This window comes from Ruditapes philippinarum, unplaced genomic scaffold (assembly GCF_026571515.1).
Source record: "Ruditapes philippinarum isolate M1 unplaced genomic scaffold, ASM2657151v2 ctg2584_1_1_1_1, whole genome shotgun sequence".
NCBI classification, from domain to species: domain Eukaryota; kingdom Metazoa; phylum Mollusca; class Bivalvia; order Venerida; family Veneridae; genus Ruditapes; species Ruditapes philippinarum.
In genome coordinates this window covers 49,584-64,773 of record NW_026857148.1, presented here as the reverse complement: position 1 = coordinate 64,773, position 15,190 = coordinate 49,584, and the positions used below count along the sequence as shown (strand labels likewise).

The window sequence follows — 15,190 nt, the reverse complement described above, 5'->3', positions numbered from 1 at the left end:
TTACTGATCTTAAGATCAATACATTTTAGGTAAAATACTAATGATTTTTGTTCAGAAACAAAACTGGGCACCACCCTCTTCCCCAACCCCTTTGTATAATCTATTCTGGTAAAACCCCCCCCAACCTTAATTTGTATAATCTATATTGGCAATACCATGTTCCTAAGTAATATCTTTAACTGTTTTTTATAACTGTATTTTCAAACTATGGCACTTAAACATAGCCTTGTACTAAACATATCATATTTCTCCATTTTGCGTTTTGAATCTTGAAATTTGCTGTCATTATGTGACAATTATCAACCTATTTGTGTGTATTCTGTATGAGTATAACTTGCCTGTATTCGTATTCGTATGTCAAGTCTTCTATTTTTAGCAAACCAAATCAATGACGGAAGAATTACATGTGTTATACTATCAAGATTCAAACTGTGATTGTAACACATACTGTACCAATACTGTGCCAAGCCTTATATTTATTTTAAATTCATGAACATGAGCACATAAAGACTTAATGCCCTTCCTACAGTGCTCACAAAACAGACCCAACTTGTCACTACCATTCTCTTGTTAAACTCACATACTCTCATCATCTCAGATCTCAACTAAAGGCATGACCCTTAAACATTACACTTAAAATCCAAGTTGGATTTCCCACACTTTACATTACACAAACAGTTTCATATATGTCTTTTTCACTCTTTCGTTGCCACTAGCAAATATCAACTTGGTGGTATGAGATCAGGAATGCAATTCTAAAAAACATCAGTGTAATTGTCTGCAAAATAAAAATTCTAAGTCCTTTGTGATACAGTCAGGTAGGTCTGCAAAGTCTTTACGGTTTTCTTCTGGCAGAATGACACATTTCATACCTGCTCTCCTTGCCTGCAACAATAAAATACAACTTTAATATAACTCTATATATACTACCCTTGTCTATATAAATCTGGAACAAGATTGCATTTGAGAAAAATGCTATGCCACCGCATTAATACAACACTAAATAGTAGTGTAGGAACAGATTTTTTTTGTTTCTATACAATTTTGAAGATTGTCATAATGCATAGATCCCTGACCTATCTTATTCTTATTATCAGATTAGTGGTTAAATCTGTTGTTAACTCAATAAAAGATCAGAGTAGGAATATATCAATGCACTCGAGTCTAGTGAATTTGGTGGTGAAGGTCATATTTCACACAGCCTAATTTCATGACTACATCAAAAAGGACAACACAGTAAGACACTTGTCAAAATCTAGGTCAGCTGAAAATCAAAGTTTCACTTTACATTTAATCTGTGCACATGGTTCAAATTTCATAGCTGTACATAAAGGACAAGAAAGTAGGTCACATCAATCAAAATCTAGGTCACCTGATATCAAAGTTCAAATTTTACAACTAAAACTGTGCCACATGGTCAAAATTCATTGCTGTACATCAAATGACAAAAAGGACCCAAGGGTTTAATTCAAAACAATTCTTGATACAGGTCCACCAAAACAACATTTCAAGCAATTATCTAAGCTGTAGCTTCTCTCCATTCAGAAAACATTTGTTTTTTTTCTGTTTTTACTATTGTACATGAATTGAGAATCACTGCCCCCCGGGCAAGGGCAATTTTAACACCAGGGGAAAAATTTGACAACTTTGTAGAAGGGATAATAGACTGATATTATATACTGAAAATCAAAGTCCTATGCCTGGTAATGTGCAGACAAAAATATTTTTTAGTTTTTTAACTAAATCTATGGTATAAAGAATCTAATTCAAGTGTATTGCCTTACCCAGGTAAGCATTAATGTCGATAAATTCTGACAGATCTTGTAAGTTCACTTCGCAAAGTTCAATATATATTTATACGCTCTAGCCTTCTGTCAACCTTCTAGAGAAGAGAATTTTCAATTCAAGAGAAGAATGAATTTTTCAAGGTTCTTTATCTTTATAATATAATACAGGAAAAATATGTGACCTACCATGAGGGCTAGGGAGACAAATTTTAACACCTTTAGGGCATATATTAAAACAACTTTAGTAGAGGACCCATAATGATGATTATTAAGGTAATATGTCAAACATATCAAAATAGCTCTAAGCCTTGTACCGTCAAAAATTCAGAAACGAGTAATTTTAATTTTTTACTATATGTACTTCAGTTAACAATCAATGACCCCTGGGGGTAGGGCAAAATTTTGACCCCCAGGGCTATAATTTGTACAATCTTGCTAGAGGTTCACTACAATTAATGATTCATTGCAAAATACATTTGTATCTTTAACTCTAGTCTTTGGTAAATTTAAAGAAGATGATTTTTTAAGTTTTTACTATATAACATATAAGCGAAACCTATGGGCCCCTGGGGCGGGCTAATTTTGACACTAGAGGCAAAATTTGAACAACTTTAGGTCAGATTCATATAGATGATATCATTTAACAAATATTAAAGCTCTAAGCCGTTGTACCTTTCAGACAAGATTTTTACTATATATATATTATATATTGAAAAACTCAATGACCCCCGGGGCGGGGCAATTTTGACCTCGCAGGGCTATAATTTGAACAATTTGCTAGCGGTTCACTTCACAATGTTTCATGAAAAATATCTAACCCTCTAGCATTTGTCAATTGCTTAGTAAGAATTTTTTTTTAAAGTTTTTACTAATATAACATATAGGGAAAAACCAATGACCCCCACGGGCGGGGCCGATTTTGACCCAAGGGCTATATTTGAACAATCCTGGGTAGAGGTCTACCAGACATGCCTTATGCAAAATATCTAAGCTCTAGCCTTTTGGTTCTTTTACAAGAAAGGTATTTAAGTTTTTACTATATGTACATATTGTGAAATCAATGACCCCGGGGGGGGCCCGATTTTGACCCAGGGCTAATAATTTGAACAATCTTGGTAGAGGTTTACCAGACAATGCCTTATGCAAAATATCTAAGCTCTAGGCCTTTTCAGTCTTTACAAGAAGGTATTTTTAAGTTTTTACTATGTACATATAGTGAAAAAAAAAAAAAAACAATGACCCCCGGGCGGGGCGATTTTTTGACCCCAGGCTATAATTTGAAACAATCTTGGTAGAGTTCTACCAGACAATGCTTATGCAAAATATCTAAGCTCTAGGCCTTTTGGGTCTATACAAGAAGATCTTTTAAAATTTATTCTTATAATTCCTTTTGGTTGCCATGGCAACCAGATTTCTGCATGGAATGAAATTCTTTCAACAACTTTGGAAGCCCTTCACCCAAGGAAACAATCCTGCCAAGTTGGTTGAAATTGGACTAGTGGTTTTTAACAAGAAGATTTTTAAGTTCACTATATAATCTATTAACACACACACACACAAACAAACAAACAAACACACACACACACATACACACAGGTGAATCGCTATATGCCACCGCATCGCAGATGCTGCGGTGGCATAAAAAACGTGATCACTCAGACGCAATGTAAACAAAAAATGTTATATGAAAATTGCAGACCTAGTGTCTACAATTAAAGCTATGGTCCAGTTTCAAGTTGCACTGACACTGATATGTTCATGTGACTTTGCAAAGTTCCAACAGAAGATATATACCTCAAATTTTGCTTCAAGCATTACTTAGACAAGGAAAGGCACAAGAGTAGTAAAATAAGAATTACAGGTACATAATTTCTTACATACATTGTCTAGTTGATAACAACACTCATTTTATGAATCAATCAACACTTCCTCATAAATGTTCATGGTTTCTTAACTAAGCCTTGTGGTTATAAAAGTTTTTCATGAGCTCTGCCTCTAACCCCCAGGATTTTCATTGGTCAGGGTACATTCTGTGCTTGTTTGTAACAATTCAAATACCTGAGATCTGAGTTTGAGCTTAGAAAAAATCTGTATAACCTTGTGCCCTGTACTTAACTGTTTATAACTTGGACCCTGTACTTAACTTTTTATAACTTGGACCCTGTACTTAACTGTTTATAACTTGGACCCTGTACTTAACTTTTTATAACTTGGACCCTGTACTTAACTGTTTTTAACTTGGACCCTGTACTTAACTTTTTATAACTTGGACCCTGTACTTTACTCTTTATAACTTAAACCTGTACTTAACTTTTTATAACTTGGAAACTGTACTTAACTTTTTATGACTTGGACCCTGTACTTAATTCTTTATAACTTGGACCCTGTACTTAACTGTTTTTGCCTGAATAGATGCCAACCTCTTTGAAACGGGGGATCAAGAACAAATCATTCTGTGTCATCGCCAAAGTTAAGTTTAAGCTTTACATATCAAACAACATTATGTTTGGCCATTAACCTTCTGAATTTCTTGATCAACTTACCAAATATGGGTGTATTAAGATGAAATTTGAAGTTAGTCAGTCAACAGTATAGAGCAGCAGAATAAAAGTAAGGTATAACAATGCAATCACTATGGCCAAATAAAACTTACTGCTAGAACTTTTTCTTTCACTCCACCTATAGCTAGAACTTTGCCTGTAAGAGAGATTTCTCCTGTCATAGCTAGATCTTGTCTACATGGCTTATCAAGACCTAGAGACAATAATGCTGTAACTATGGTAACACCAGCACTTGGTCCATCTTTTGGTGTGGCTCCCTAGGAGAGAAAAATAACTTGTATAAATGTGATGTGTTATTTATTCAAAATATATGTCTTTTTTGTGAATTTACATATTTCTATTACAGCTTTCACAAAACACAAAAATATTTCAAGGAATTGTCAAATACAATGTAACCATAGATCTATTTCTTGTAAAGTGAAACTTTTCTTTATTCCATGAACAATGAATTTTGACTCTTTTTCTTTCTTTTTTTTTACAAAACCTTGAGAGCAGAAAATTTATACCTAAAGCAATAGATGTTAACTATCAAGATCATTGCAATAATCATATATAAGTCTGCTACTCCTACACTAAGCACTGAAGAATAATAGGGACATTTAGTAAGATGGTTAAATCCTTCCCGCAATGCGAGTGGATTTAAGACATTAAAACAAAACAATCATAAAAGAGGTAAATACTTGTTTAAACCCTCTTTGTGTTACCATTGACTGATGCAGAGACTACATTTATATTGCAAAAGCCGAATTTATAACTAATTATCTTTATAATTTCATTGTCTATTGTATCAGGGGAGATAAATAAAATTTGACTGAGACTACAGAACATTATCAAAGAAATTTAACTAAAATTCTAAGACTAGGTAGCTTTCATTTTATTTCATGCAAATGTCAAAAGGTTGGTGTAATACAACTTGATAATTGAACAGAATTAATTGTTTTAATGCCTTTGAATGATTGCAGCTAGAAATACACAAGTATAGCCAGGTAAGTCTGTATATCTCTGCACACAGATTCTATTCTAATAGATTTATCATTTTGATACTGAAATCTCTTAAAATATCAAGCAACAAGGTAAGAATTAATTTTCTGTTCAATTCATCTTGTTCAATTAATTAAAAGTAAATCTTAACATATGTATTAGCCTTATGGTTAACATAAAATTATCAAACTAGAAATGTGCCCCCACGCTCCACTGTTTTGTCAGTCTACAGACAAACAGACGGAGAGAAGAACGGACAAGGGCAAACCTTTATGCATCCCTTCCAAAAGCAATAGGGGGATAAAAAGGCCCAACAAAGCAAAACTGTTAGGGTCAAATATGACTATGCCAGTGTTGCCGACATGTTAAACCAACTAAAATTACCAATTTTTTTAACATTTTATTTCTTTTTCTTGTTTTTTCTTTCTTTTTCATAAAAGATTGAAATTTTGAGGTTAATATGAATGGATTACCTCTGGTATATGAAGATGTAATTCGCCCTTTTCGAGTTGTTTGTTTCCTGGATCTAGTTTATCAAGTAACAACTTAGCCTGGGTGTATGCTATATGTACACTCTCTTCCATCACTTTACTAATGTTACCTGTAATCTCTAGAGAACCTTTCTTTTCCGGGTCATTGTCAACTGCTTTCTTAATGATTGTCTCTATATATAATGATGCTCCACCTAGCACAATAAATCCAGAGGAATGTGTTTTTATTGTTGTTTTTTACTGCACTACATTACGAAAACAGTATTGTCTGTCATAAAGACCACACAGAAAACTTGACCTACAGCATTTTATCAACCCATTTAAATAATTTAAATTTACAAATTACCTCTTTAAGAAAACTGCTTTAAAAAACCAACTGTAGACTAACATTTGTCAACATAAACAACTTTCCAGATCATTATTAGACGGTGCTGGCTGATCTTGGTCTGCTCTATATAGTACAGGTATTTTATGATGCCTCTAACAGTAAAGAACTGTCTAAATGAAATATGAAAAGTTGGCATTTATGAACATTCACTCAAAAGAAATGAACTATCTAATACAGTGATATTTTAAAACTATATACCCATGGACGTCCATGCCAGGCCTGTAACAACACCAGCAGGAGTTGACTGGTACATCCTATCCTTTGTAAACAGGGGCTTGCCAACAAAATCTTGTAGTTCATTTAAACCAACTATAACATTCGTGGCATCTCCAGATACTATTTTAAATGCAGCTTTCCTGTAAATCTGAAAGGAATATAAAGGAAAATTAAATTTTATTTTATTGCCATATTATAGGAAAGGCCAGTTATAGATTACTTGTGTCTGTTTTTTTAAAATTCAACATAAAAATGAAATGGTTGCAAAAATGATCTGATGTTAATGAGAACCCTGGTTCATCATTTTGATGAGTTTTTCTTGTGGTAAGTTTTGCAGTCTAAACCTCTACACAGACCCAACACACTGACCTTGCAATTATCATTGGACTAATGCTACATTTAGTAGCCTCGGGCACTTATTTTCTAGAATATATACTTGCACTTAAAAGTCTTTGCTAGTTCTATTTTGCTTTGTAAATCTTGGGGCTGTTGTTTAATCCTTGTTACTTTGTTATTGTTCTATTGATTCTTTACAAATATGAATAAATTCATACATTGTTTCAGTAACTCAAACAGAAATATTTCATAATCATTTCATAAAGCATAGCATATACATTCTGAAGCTAGAAGTTTCCATTTATTATCACATACCTTTTCTACATGTTTCTGTAGATTTCTCACACCACTCTCTCTACAATAATGGTGTATTAATTCCTGGAGGGCATTCTGGGATAGCGTCACCTGATCTGCCTTGATTCCCGAGTGTTCCTGAGCTTGAGGCACCAAATGTTTCTATCAAACAAAATTAAAGAAATATCTAGTAACATAAAAATAAAGCAAGGGAATTTTTTTCCAAGGCAAAAATACTGACCAAGAAAAAGCTTGACAAAATCACTTAGTTTTCAATTAAAGTATAGCACATTTTCTTACTCTCATAAAAGACTGTAACACAGAGGGAAAACTTATGTGTCAAATATCCTGCACAAATTTCAGATTGTGACAAAAGGAGTAGATAGCTGATTAAGTGTGTTTACAAAGATTACATATAAAATTACCGAGCGAACGCCAGTAAGTATATAAAATTACCATACATATATAATATTACCTCAGCTATAGCTAACTTCTCCTCAGCAACATAACCAGATAAATCTATAAGCTCCATCCTGTCTAACAATGGTCCGGGAATTCTCTCACGATTATTGGCAGTACAGATAAATAATACCTACAATATATTACAATTTATTTTCATATATCATTATAACAACACCTACAAACTATAAGCTAAGTTTTTCATAATTTCCAATCTTTCTCAGTATGTCTTCTGTTGTGTATATGTCAAAATTTCAGTCAACTTTGATGAACAAAACATAGGGAATTCAAAGTCATGGAACAGAAGCCTCAACCTTCAAGACCAGGAAAATCTATACTTACAGCTATTTTTGATTAAATACAGACAAAAAATTGTCCCCTTAAAGTGTTTTATCAGTTTCTCTTTATAACAAAATTTCCTGTACTAACCTAAGGTGTTCTAAGAAATTCTGTATCATCTCTAAATTTTGGAAGAAAAACAAGATATCATCAAGTTTTAATTTATCGTCATAATATAAATCAACAACTAACAAAGTGATAATTACTTTAGATAGATCAACATTGACATCAAGATAATGATCTAAGAAGTTGGCATTTTGTTCTGGATCTAATACTTCTAACAATGCTGATGTAGGGTCTCCTATATGTCCTCTGAAAATCTTATCAACCTAAAAAGTAACACAAAAACTATAATGACCATCTTCCTATGAAATAAACAAGAATCTGTGTTTGATTTGATAAACTCACTGTTGTCAATAATTTAACTTTAGAGAGTGAAGTAGCTAATTTGTATGTGTCTTCTCACCTGAGCATGTTTTACTCTATCCTTCAGTTTCTTTTCCATCTTAGCCTTTTCATCTTTATTATTTCTCTCAAAAGCCTTTAGCTATTAAACTCAGTAAGTAAATGCCTTCATTAATTGTTAACACTTTTTTAAATGATAAGAAAGAACAATTTGTTACTAAGAGATGCAAGCAAATTATCGCAGGTCATGAAGAAAACCAATCATGTGTAGAAATCTGTAATTGGCACCCTTGACCTTGACCAACTGACCCCTACCTCTATCAAAAGGAATAATATCATGCACGTTATTTTCCTACCAAATATGAAATAAATTTGTCAATAAATAAAGGCTGTATGGGCAAGTGTAAATAATCTATTTTTAGCACTGGTGACCTTGACCCAACTGACCCCTAACTCCATCCAAAGGAAGAATATCATGCAACTTATTTTCCTACCAAATATGAAATAAATCTGTCAATATATAAAGGCTGTATGGGCAAAAGTGTAAAAATCTATTTTTAGCACTGTTGACCTTGACCCAACTGACCCCTAACTCCATCCAAAGGAAGAATACCATGTAAGTTATCTTCCTACCAATTATAATACAAATCTGTCAATAAATAAAGGCTGTATGAGCAAAAGTGTAAAAATCTTTTTTAAGCACTGGTGACCTTGACCCAACTGACCCCTACCTCCATCCAAATGAGAATACCTCAATTTTATGTTCCTACAAAATATACAAGACATCTGTCGATAGAATAAGGTTAATACACCTGTAAAAGTGTAAAAAGTCTATTTTTGACATTGGTGACCTTGACCCAAATGACCCCTTACTAAAGGAAAAGGAAGAGGACCTCCCTTGGTATAACTATTATAAACATGAAAGACATTAACTTAAAAATAAAGGCTGTATGAGCAGAAATGTTTAAATTTATTTTTTTACACAAGTGACCTTGACCTTGACCTAGAGACGCCTAACCCCACAAAAAATTAGAGGACTGTTAAAGGTATCAACTTACCAAATATGAAAGATTTCATTTAATAAATTAAGTAATTAGGTGAAATTTTTTTTATAAATCCAACTTGGCGGAATAGGTTAACCATACAAGGCCCTATTTTCAAAGTGATAAAAGGGAAATTACTGGGGAAATGGATGGCACTTTTATATAACTTGGCAATATCATGTACATTGTATTGATAAGTAAGTGTGGAAATTATTAAGCCATTTCCAACTTGCCGGTTTAGGTTAACCAGATGAAATGTGCTTCTCAAGCAGACACTTGCCTACCTTCTTCATATAAGAAATTGCCCATTTTTTGTAATGAAATTTACTGGTGAAAAAATTCTTGTATTCATACATTATCACTGTTTCTTACATTTTTAATGGTTGTTGAATTGCAGTGTGCCACACAAGACAGGTACAAAAGTTACAAGAGCACCGCTTGGCGGAGCATTATATGCCCGAAAGTGTTGTTTGTTTTTTTTAGTAAGGATGAAGCATTTGTAAGACATGGCAATTAGCTGTTAATCCTATAAAATTTTACAGCTGTAGGTTGATTAATACTTAAGTTATTAATAATGACCTTGACCTTTGACCTTGTGACCCCAAAATCAATATGGGTCTTGTACCTTATATGGACAATCATCCTAAGAAGTTTGAATATTGTGGGCCAATTGGAACTTCAATTATGCTCTAGAAACTGTTTTCAGTAATAAAGTAAAAGTGACTTTGACCTTTGACCTAGTGACCCCAAAATCAATAGGGGTCTTCTACCCAATATGGACAATCATCCTATGAAGTTTGAATATAGTGGGCCAAATGGAACTTAATTTATGCTCCGGAAACTGTTAAAGGTAATTGTGACCTTGACCTTTGACCTAGTGACCCCAAAATCAAAAGGGATCTTTTGCCCAATATGGACAATCATCCTATGAAGTTTGAATATTGTAGGCCAAATGGAACTTAAGTTATGCTCCGGAAACTATTTTCAGTTTTAAGGATATAGTGACCTTGACCCTTGACCTTTTGACCCCAAAATAAATAGGGGTCTTCTACCCAATATGGACAATCATCCTATGAAGTTTGAACATTGTGGGCCAAATGGAACTTAAGTTATGCTCCGGAAACTGTTTTCAGTATCAAGGTAATAGTGACCTTGACCTTTGACCTTGTGACCCCAACATCAAAAGGGGTCTTCTACCCAATATGGACAATCATCCTATGAAGTTTGAACATTGTGGGTCAAATGGAACTTAGGTTATGCTCCGGAAACTGTTTTCAGTTTCAAGGTAATAGTGACCTTGACCTTTGACCTTTTGACCCCAAAATCAATAGGGATCTTTTGCCCAATATGGACAATCACCCTATGAAGTTTGAACATTGTGGGTCAAATGGAACTTAAGTTATGCTACGGAAACTGTTTTCAGTTTTAAGGTAATAGTGACCTTGACCTTTGACCTTTTGACCCCAAAATCAATAGGGGTCTTCTACCCAATATGGACAATCATCCTGTGAAATTTGAACATTGTGGGCCAATTGGAACTTAAGTTATGCTCCGGAAACTGTTTTCAGTTTTAAGGTAATAGTGACCTTGACCTTTGACCTTGTGACCCCAAAATCAATAGGGGTCTTCTACCTAATTTGGACAATCATCCTATGAAGTTTGAACATTGTGGGTCGAATGGAACTTAAGTTATGCTCCGGAAACTGTTTTCAGGTAATAGTGACCTTGACCTTTGACCTTTTGACTCCAAAATCAATAGGGGTCTTCTACCCAATATGGACAATCATCCTATGAAGTTTAAACGTTGTGGGCCAAATGAAACTTAAGTTATGCTCCGGAAACCAAATTGCTATTGGACAGAACTGTTTTCAGTTTTAGGGTAATAGTGACCTTGACTTTTGACCTTTTAACCCCAAAATCAATAGGGGTCTTCCACCTAATATGGACAATCATCCTATGAAGTTTGAACGTTGTGGGTCAAATGGAACTTAAGTTATGCTCCGGAAACTGTTTTTTCAGTTTCAAGGTAATAGTGACCTTGACCTTTGACCTTGTGACCCCAAAATCAATAGGGGTGGGTCTTCTACCCAATATGGACAATCATCCTATGAAGTTTGAACATTGTGGGTCGAATGGAACTGAAGTTATGCTCCGGAAACTGTTTTCAGTTTTAAGGTAATAGTGACCTTGACCTTTGACCTTTTGACCCCAAAATCAATAGGGGTCTTCTACCCAATATGGACAATCATCCTATTAAGTTTGAACATTGTGGGCCAATTGGAACTTAAGTTATGCTCCGGAAACTGTTTTCAGTATCAAGGTAATAGTGACCTTGACCTTTAACCTTGTGTCCCCAAAATCAATAGGGGTCTTCTACCTAAAATGGACAATCATCCTATGAAGTTTGAACATTGTGGGTCGAATGGAACTTAAGTTATGCTCCGGAAACTGTTTTCAGTTTTAAGGTAATAGTGACCTTGACCTTTGACCTTTTGACCCCAAAATCAATAGGGGTCTTCAACCCAATATGGACAATCATCCTATGAAGTTTAAACATTGTGGGCCAAATGAAACTTAAGTTATGCTCCGGAAACCAAATTGCTATTGGGCAGAACTGTTTTCAGTTTTAGGGTAATAGTGACCTTGACCTTTGACCTTTTGACCCCATAATCAATAGGGGTCTTCCACCTAATATGGACAATCATCCTATGAAGTTTGAACATTGTGGGCCAAATGGAACTAAAGTTATGCTCCGGAAACCAAATTGCTAACGGACGGAACTGTTTTCAGTTTTAGGGTAATAGTGACCTTGACCTTTGACCCCAAAATCAATAGGGGTCTTCTACCCAATATGGACAATCAGCCTATGAAGTTTGAACATTGTGGGCCAAATGGAACTTAAGTTATGCTCCGGAAACCAAATTGCTAACGGACGGACGTTCTAACAGGAGAGTAATAATGTGGCTACTCTATTGTTCTCTCTTTTGTTCTTTTTAGCCACGCAAAAGAAAATAGCCACATAAAAGCATTACGGGATGAATGACATCAAAGAGAAAGAACAGTTACCTATTGTCCCTCTAGCCACATAATTACTGTCCTGTGAGTGCTGACAGACAGACAGACGGACGCCAGGGTGTATAACATAATATGCCCTTTCGGGCATATAAAATAAAAGCAAAAATAAAATTATGATCACCTCATCTATTAGAACTAACGGATTCTCAGTCTGTGTTGCCTTCAAACACTGGATTAATTTTCCTGGCATGGAGCCAACATATGTACGACGATGACCTTTGATTTCTGCTACATCATAAATTCCTTCCCTCAACTATTTCTTGTTCATACTTTGTTTAATTGAAGAGAACACGTGTTCCTTAGTATGTTTTCTTCATGAAATAAAGTGTTTATTATTAGTAGTATTATTAGGATGCGTGGCAATTTTTGCTCACCAGTAAAATCGACCTATTGATTAATATAGAAGTTGAAAGGAAATGACAAAAGCCAACAAAAGTTTTGAAAATCTTTATGTCCCTTCTATTTAACAGTGGATATTCAACATTACATATCTATAACACATTTCGACCTATAACAACACAATCACAGTATATAACTGTATCACAATAACGGTATATTTGTAGCACATGTCTAAAACTTGGTCCCATAGCCTAGCTACAGATCTGTGCTACTATAATTCTGATTCTGATAGTAAAAATATGCATCCACAAGGATCGTAAAAAAGAGCTGTCGGTAGGACAGCACGCTCGACTATTCTAAGTGCTTGATAGTATAAGAGCCTTGATAATGTTAAAATTTTTAAGTTCACAAAAGGGCTAATTCATTTTTATAAATTCATGTTATAGGCCTTAGAGAGAGTCTAATTATACAGTATTGGCTTGACTTTTCGGAAGGTAATGTCACAAGGGTGTTTTATTGAGTATAATAATACTAATTACCTATGAATACATAAATTTGACAGAAAAGGTACAAAGGCTTGTTATTAAGATGTTTTATCAAGTAAATCACTGCTTTATTATTATGAATGCATAAAATTGTCCAAAAAAGGCACAAACCCTTCAGTAGTTATTGAGATAACAGCTTATAAGCAAAACTTTACGATGAATTTCTAGGTTGAAAAAGGGGAGAAAAATCAGCCTTAATGCAAGATAGAATTATGGATCTTTGTCAGTGACCTACAATTATGACCCTAAATGCATATGTGAACTTTTAAATAAATATCTTTAATAGTTATTGAGATATGTAAAAACATTAACCAAGAGACTAAGTAGAAAAGGGGATATGAATCAGCCTTAATGCAAGATAGAGTTATGGAACTTGGTCAGTGACATACAATTATAACCCTCCAATTATGACCCTAAATGCATGTGTAAAGTTTCAAGTAAATATCTTTGAAGACCTTTAACCTTTAACCAAAATTTCTAAGTTTCAAAGGGGCAAATAATTCTGCAAATATTGCAGGCAGAGTTATGCAATTTCGCAAACTGATGTACATTGTTACTATAAAATAGCATTTTAAATTTCAATTGAATATCTCAAGCAATAATTGAGATATTTGACTTTACAAAAAACTTTAACCAAAATTTCTAAGTTAAAAAGGGGCATAATTCTGTCAATATTGTAGGCAGAGTTATCCAACTTTTCAATCTGATGTACCTTGTTACTATAAATAAGTATTGTAAGTTTCAATTGAATATCTCAAGTAATAATTGAGATATTTGACTTTACAAAAAACTTTAACCAACGCAGACGCCGACGCGGACGCGGACGCCGGGGCGACTACAATAGCTCTCATATTCTTCGAATAGTCGAGCTAAAAATGAAAACTATTTCAAAATTTCATTAGATATGTAAATCGCTATAGTTGAATAAATCCGCACATGAATAAATTCAACAAATTTGAGCAGATCCATCACTTATATCAATATATCTTGACCTTTACTGATCCAAGATCAATACATTTTAGGTAAAATACTAATGATTTTTGTTCAGAAACAAACTAGGCACCACCCTCTTCCCCCAACCCCTTTGTATAATCTATTCTGGTAATAACCCCCCCCCACACCTTAATTTGTATAATCTATATTGGCAATACCATGTTCCTAACTGTATCTTTAACTGTATTTTCAAACTATGGCACTTAAACATAGCCTTGTACTAAACATACATATTTCTCCATTTTGCGGTTTTGAATCTTGAAATATAGCTGTCATTATGTGACAATTATCAAACTATTTGTGTGTATTCTGTATGAGTATTAACTTGCCTTTATTCGTATTCGTATGTCAAGTCTTCTATTTTTAGCAAACCAAATCAATGACGGAAGAATTACATGTGTTATACTATCAAGATTCAAACTGTGATTGTAACACATACTGTACCAAGCCTTATATTTATTTTAAACTCATGAACATGAGCACATAAAGACTTAATGCCCTTCCTACAGTGCTCACAAAATAGACCCAACTTGTCACTACCATTCTCTTGTTAAACTCACATACTCTCGTCATCTCAGATCTCAACTAAAGGCATGACCCTTAAACATTACACTTAAAATCCAAGTTGGATTTCCCACACTTTACATTACACAAACAGTTTCATATATGTCTTTTTCATCTTTCGTTGCCACTAGCAAATATCAACTTGGTGGTATGAGGTCAGGGAATGCAATTCTAAAAACATCAGTGTAATTGTCTGCAAAATAAAATTCTAAGTCCTTTGTGATACAGTCAGGTAGGTCGGCAAAGTCTTTACGGTTTTCTTCTGGCAGAATGACACATTTCATACCTGCTCTCCTTGCCTGCAACAATAAAATACAACTTTAATATAACTCTATATATACTACCCTTGTCTATATAAATCTGGAAAAAAACGT

At 34.1% G+C, this 15,190-nt stretch overlaps 2 protein-coding genes across 2 annotated transcripts in view; both read right to left on the bottom strand.

Annotated features, from left to right (window-relative positions):
* Positions 1-265: 265 nt before the first annotated feature.
* On the bottom strand, positions 266-14,825 carry LOC132748937 (lon protease homolog, mitochondrial-like). Its single transcript, XM_060738608.1, is given in 9 exon segments — positions 266-885; positions 4,441-4,605; positions 5,803-6,014; positions 6,407-6,572; positions 7,076-7,216; positions 7,530-7,646; positions 8,059-8,181; positions 12,497-12,673; positions 14,817-14,825. Coding segments are annotated over 9 exon segments (1,230 nt in total). The 3' UTR covers positions 266-765.
* Positions 12,808-15,190, bottom strand: part of LOC132748934 (lon protease homolog, mitochondrial-like) — a 29,773-nt gene continuing 27,390 nt past the window's right edge. The window contains exon 22 of the mRNA XM_060738605.1: positions 12,808-15,115. Within this exon, the coding sequence (XP_060594588.1) occupies positions 14,954-15,115 (162 nt within the window). The 3' untranslated portion in view covers positions 12,808-14,953. The remainder of the gene's footprint in view (positions 15,116-15,190) is intronic.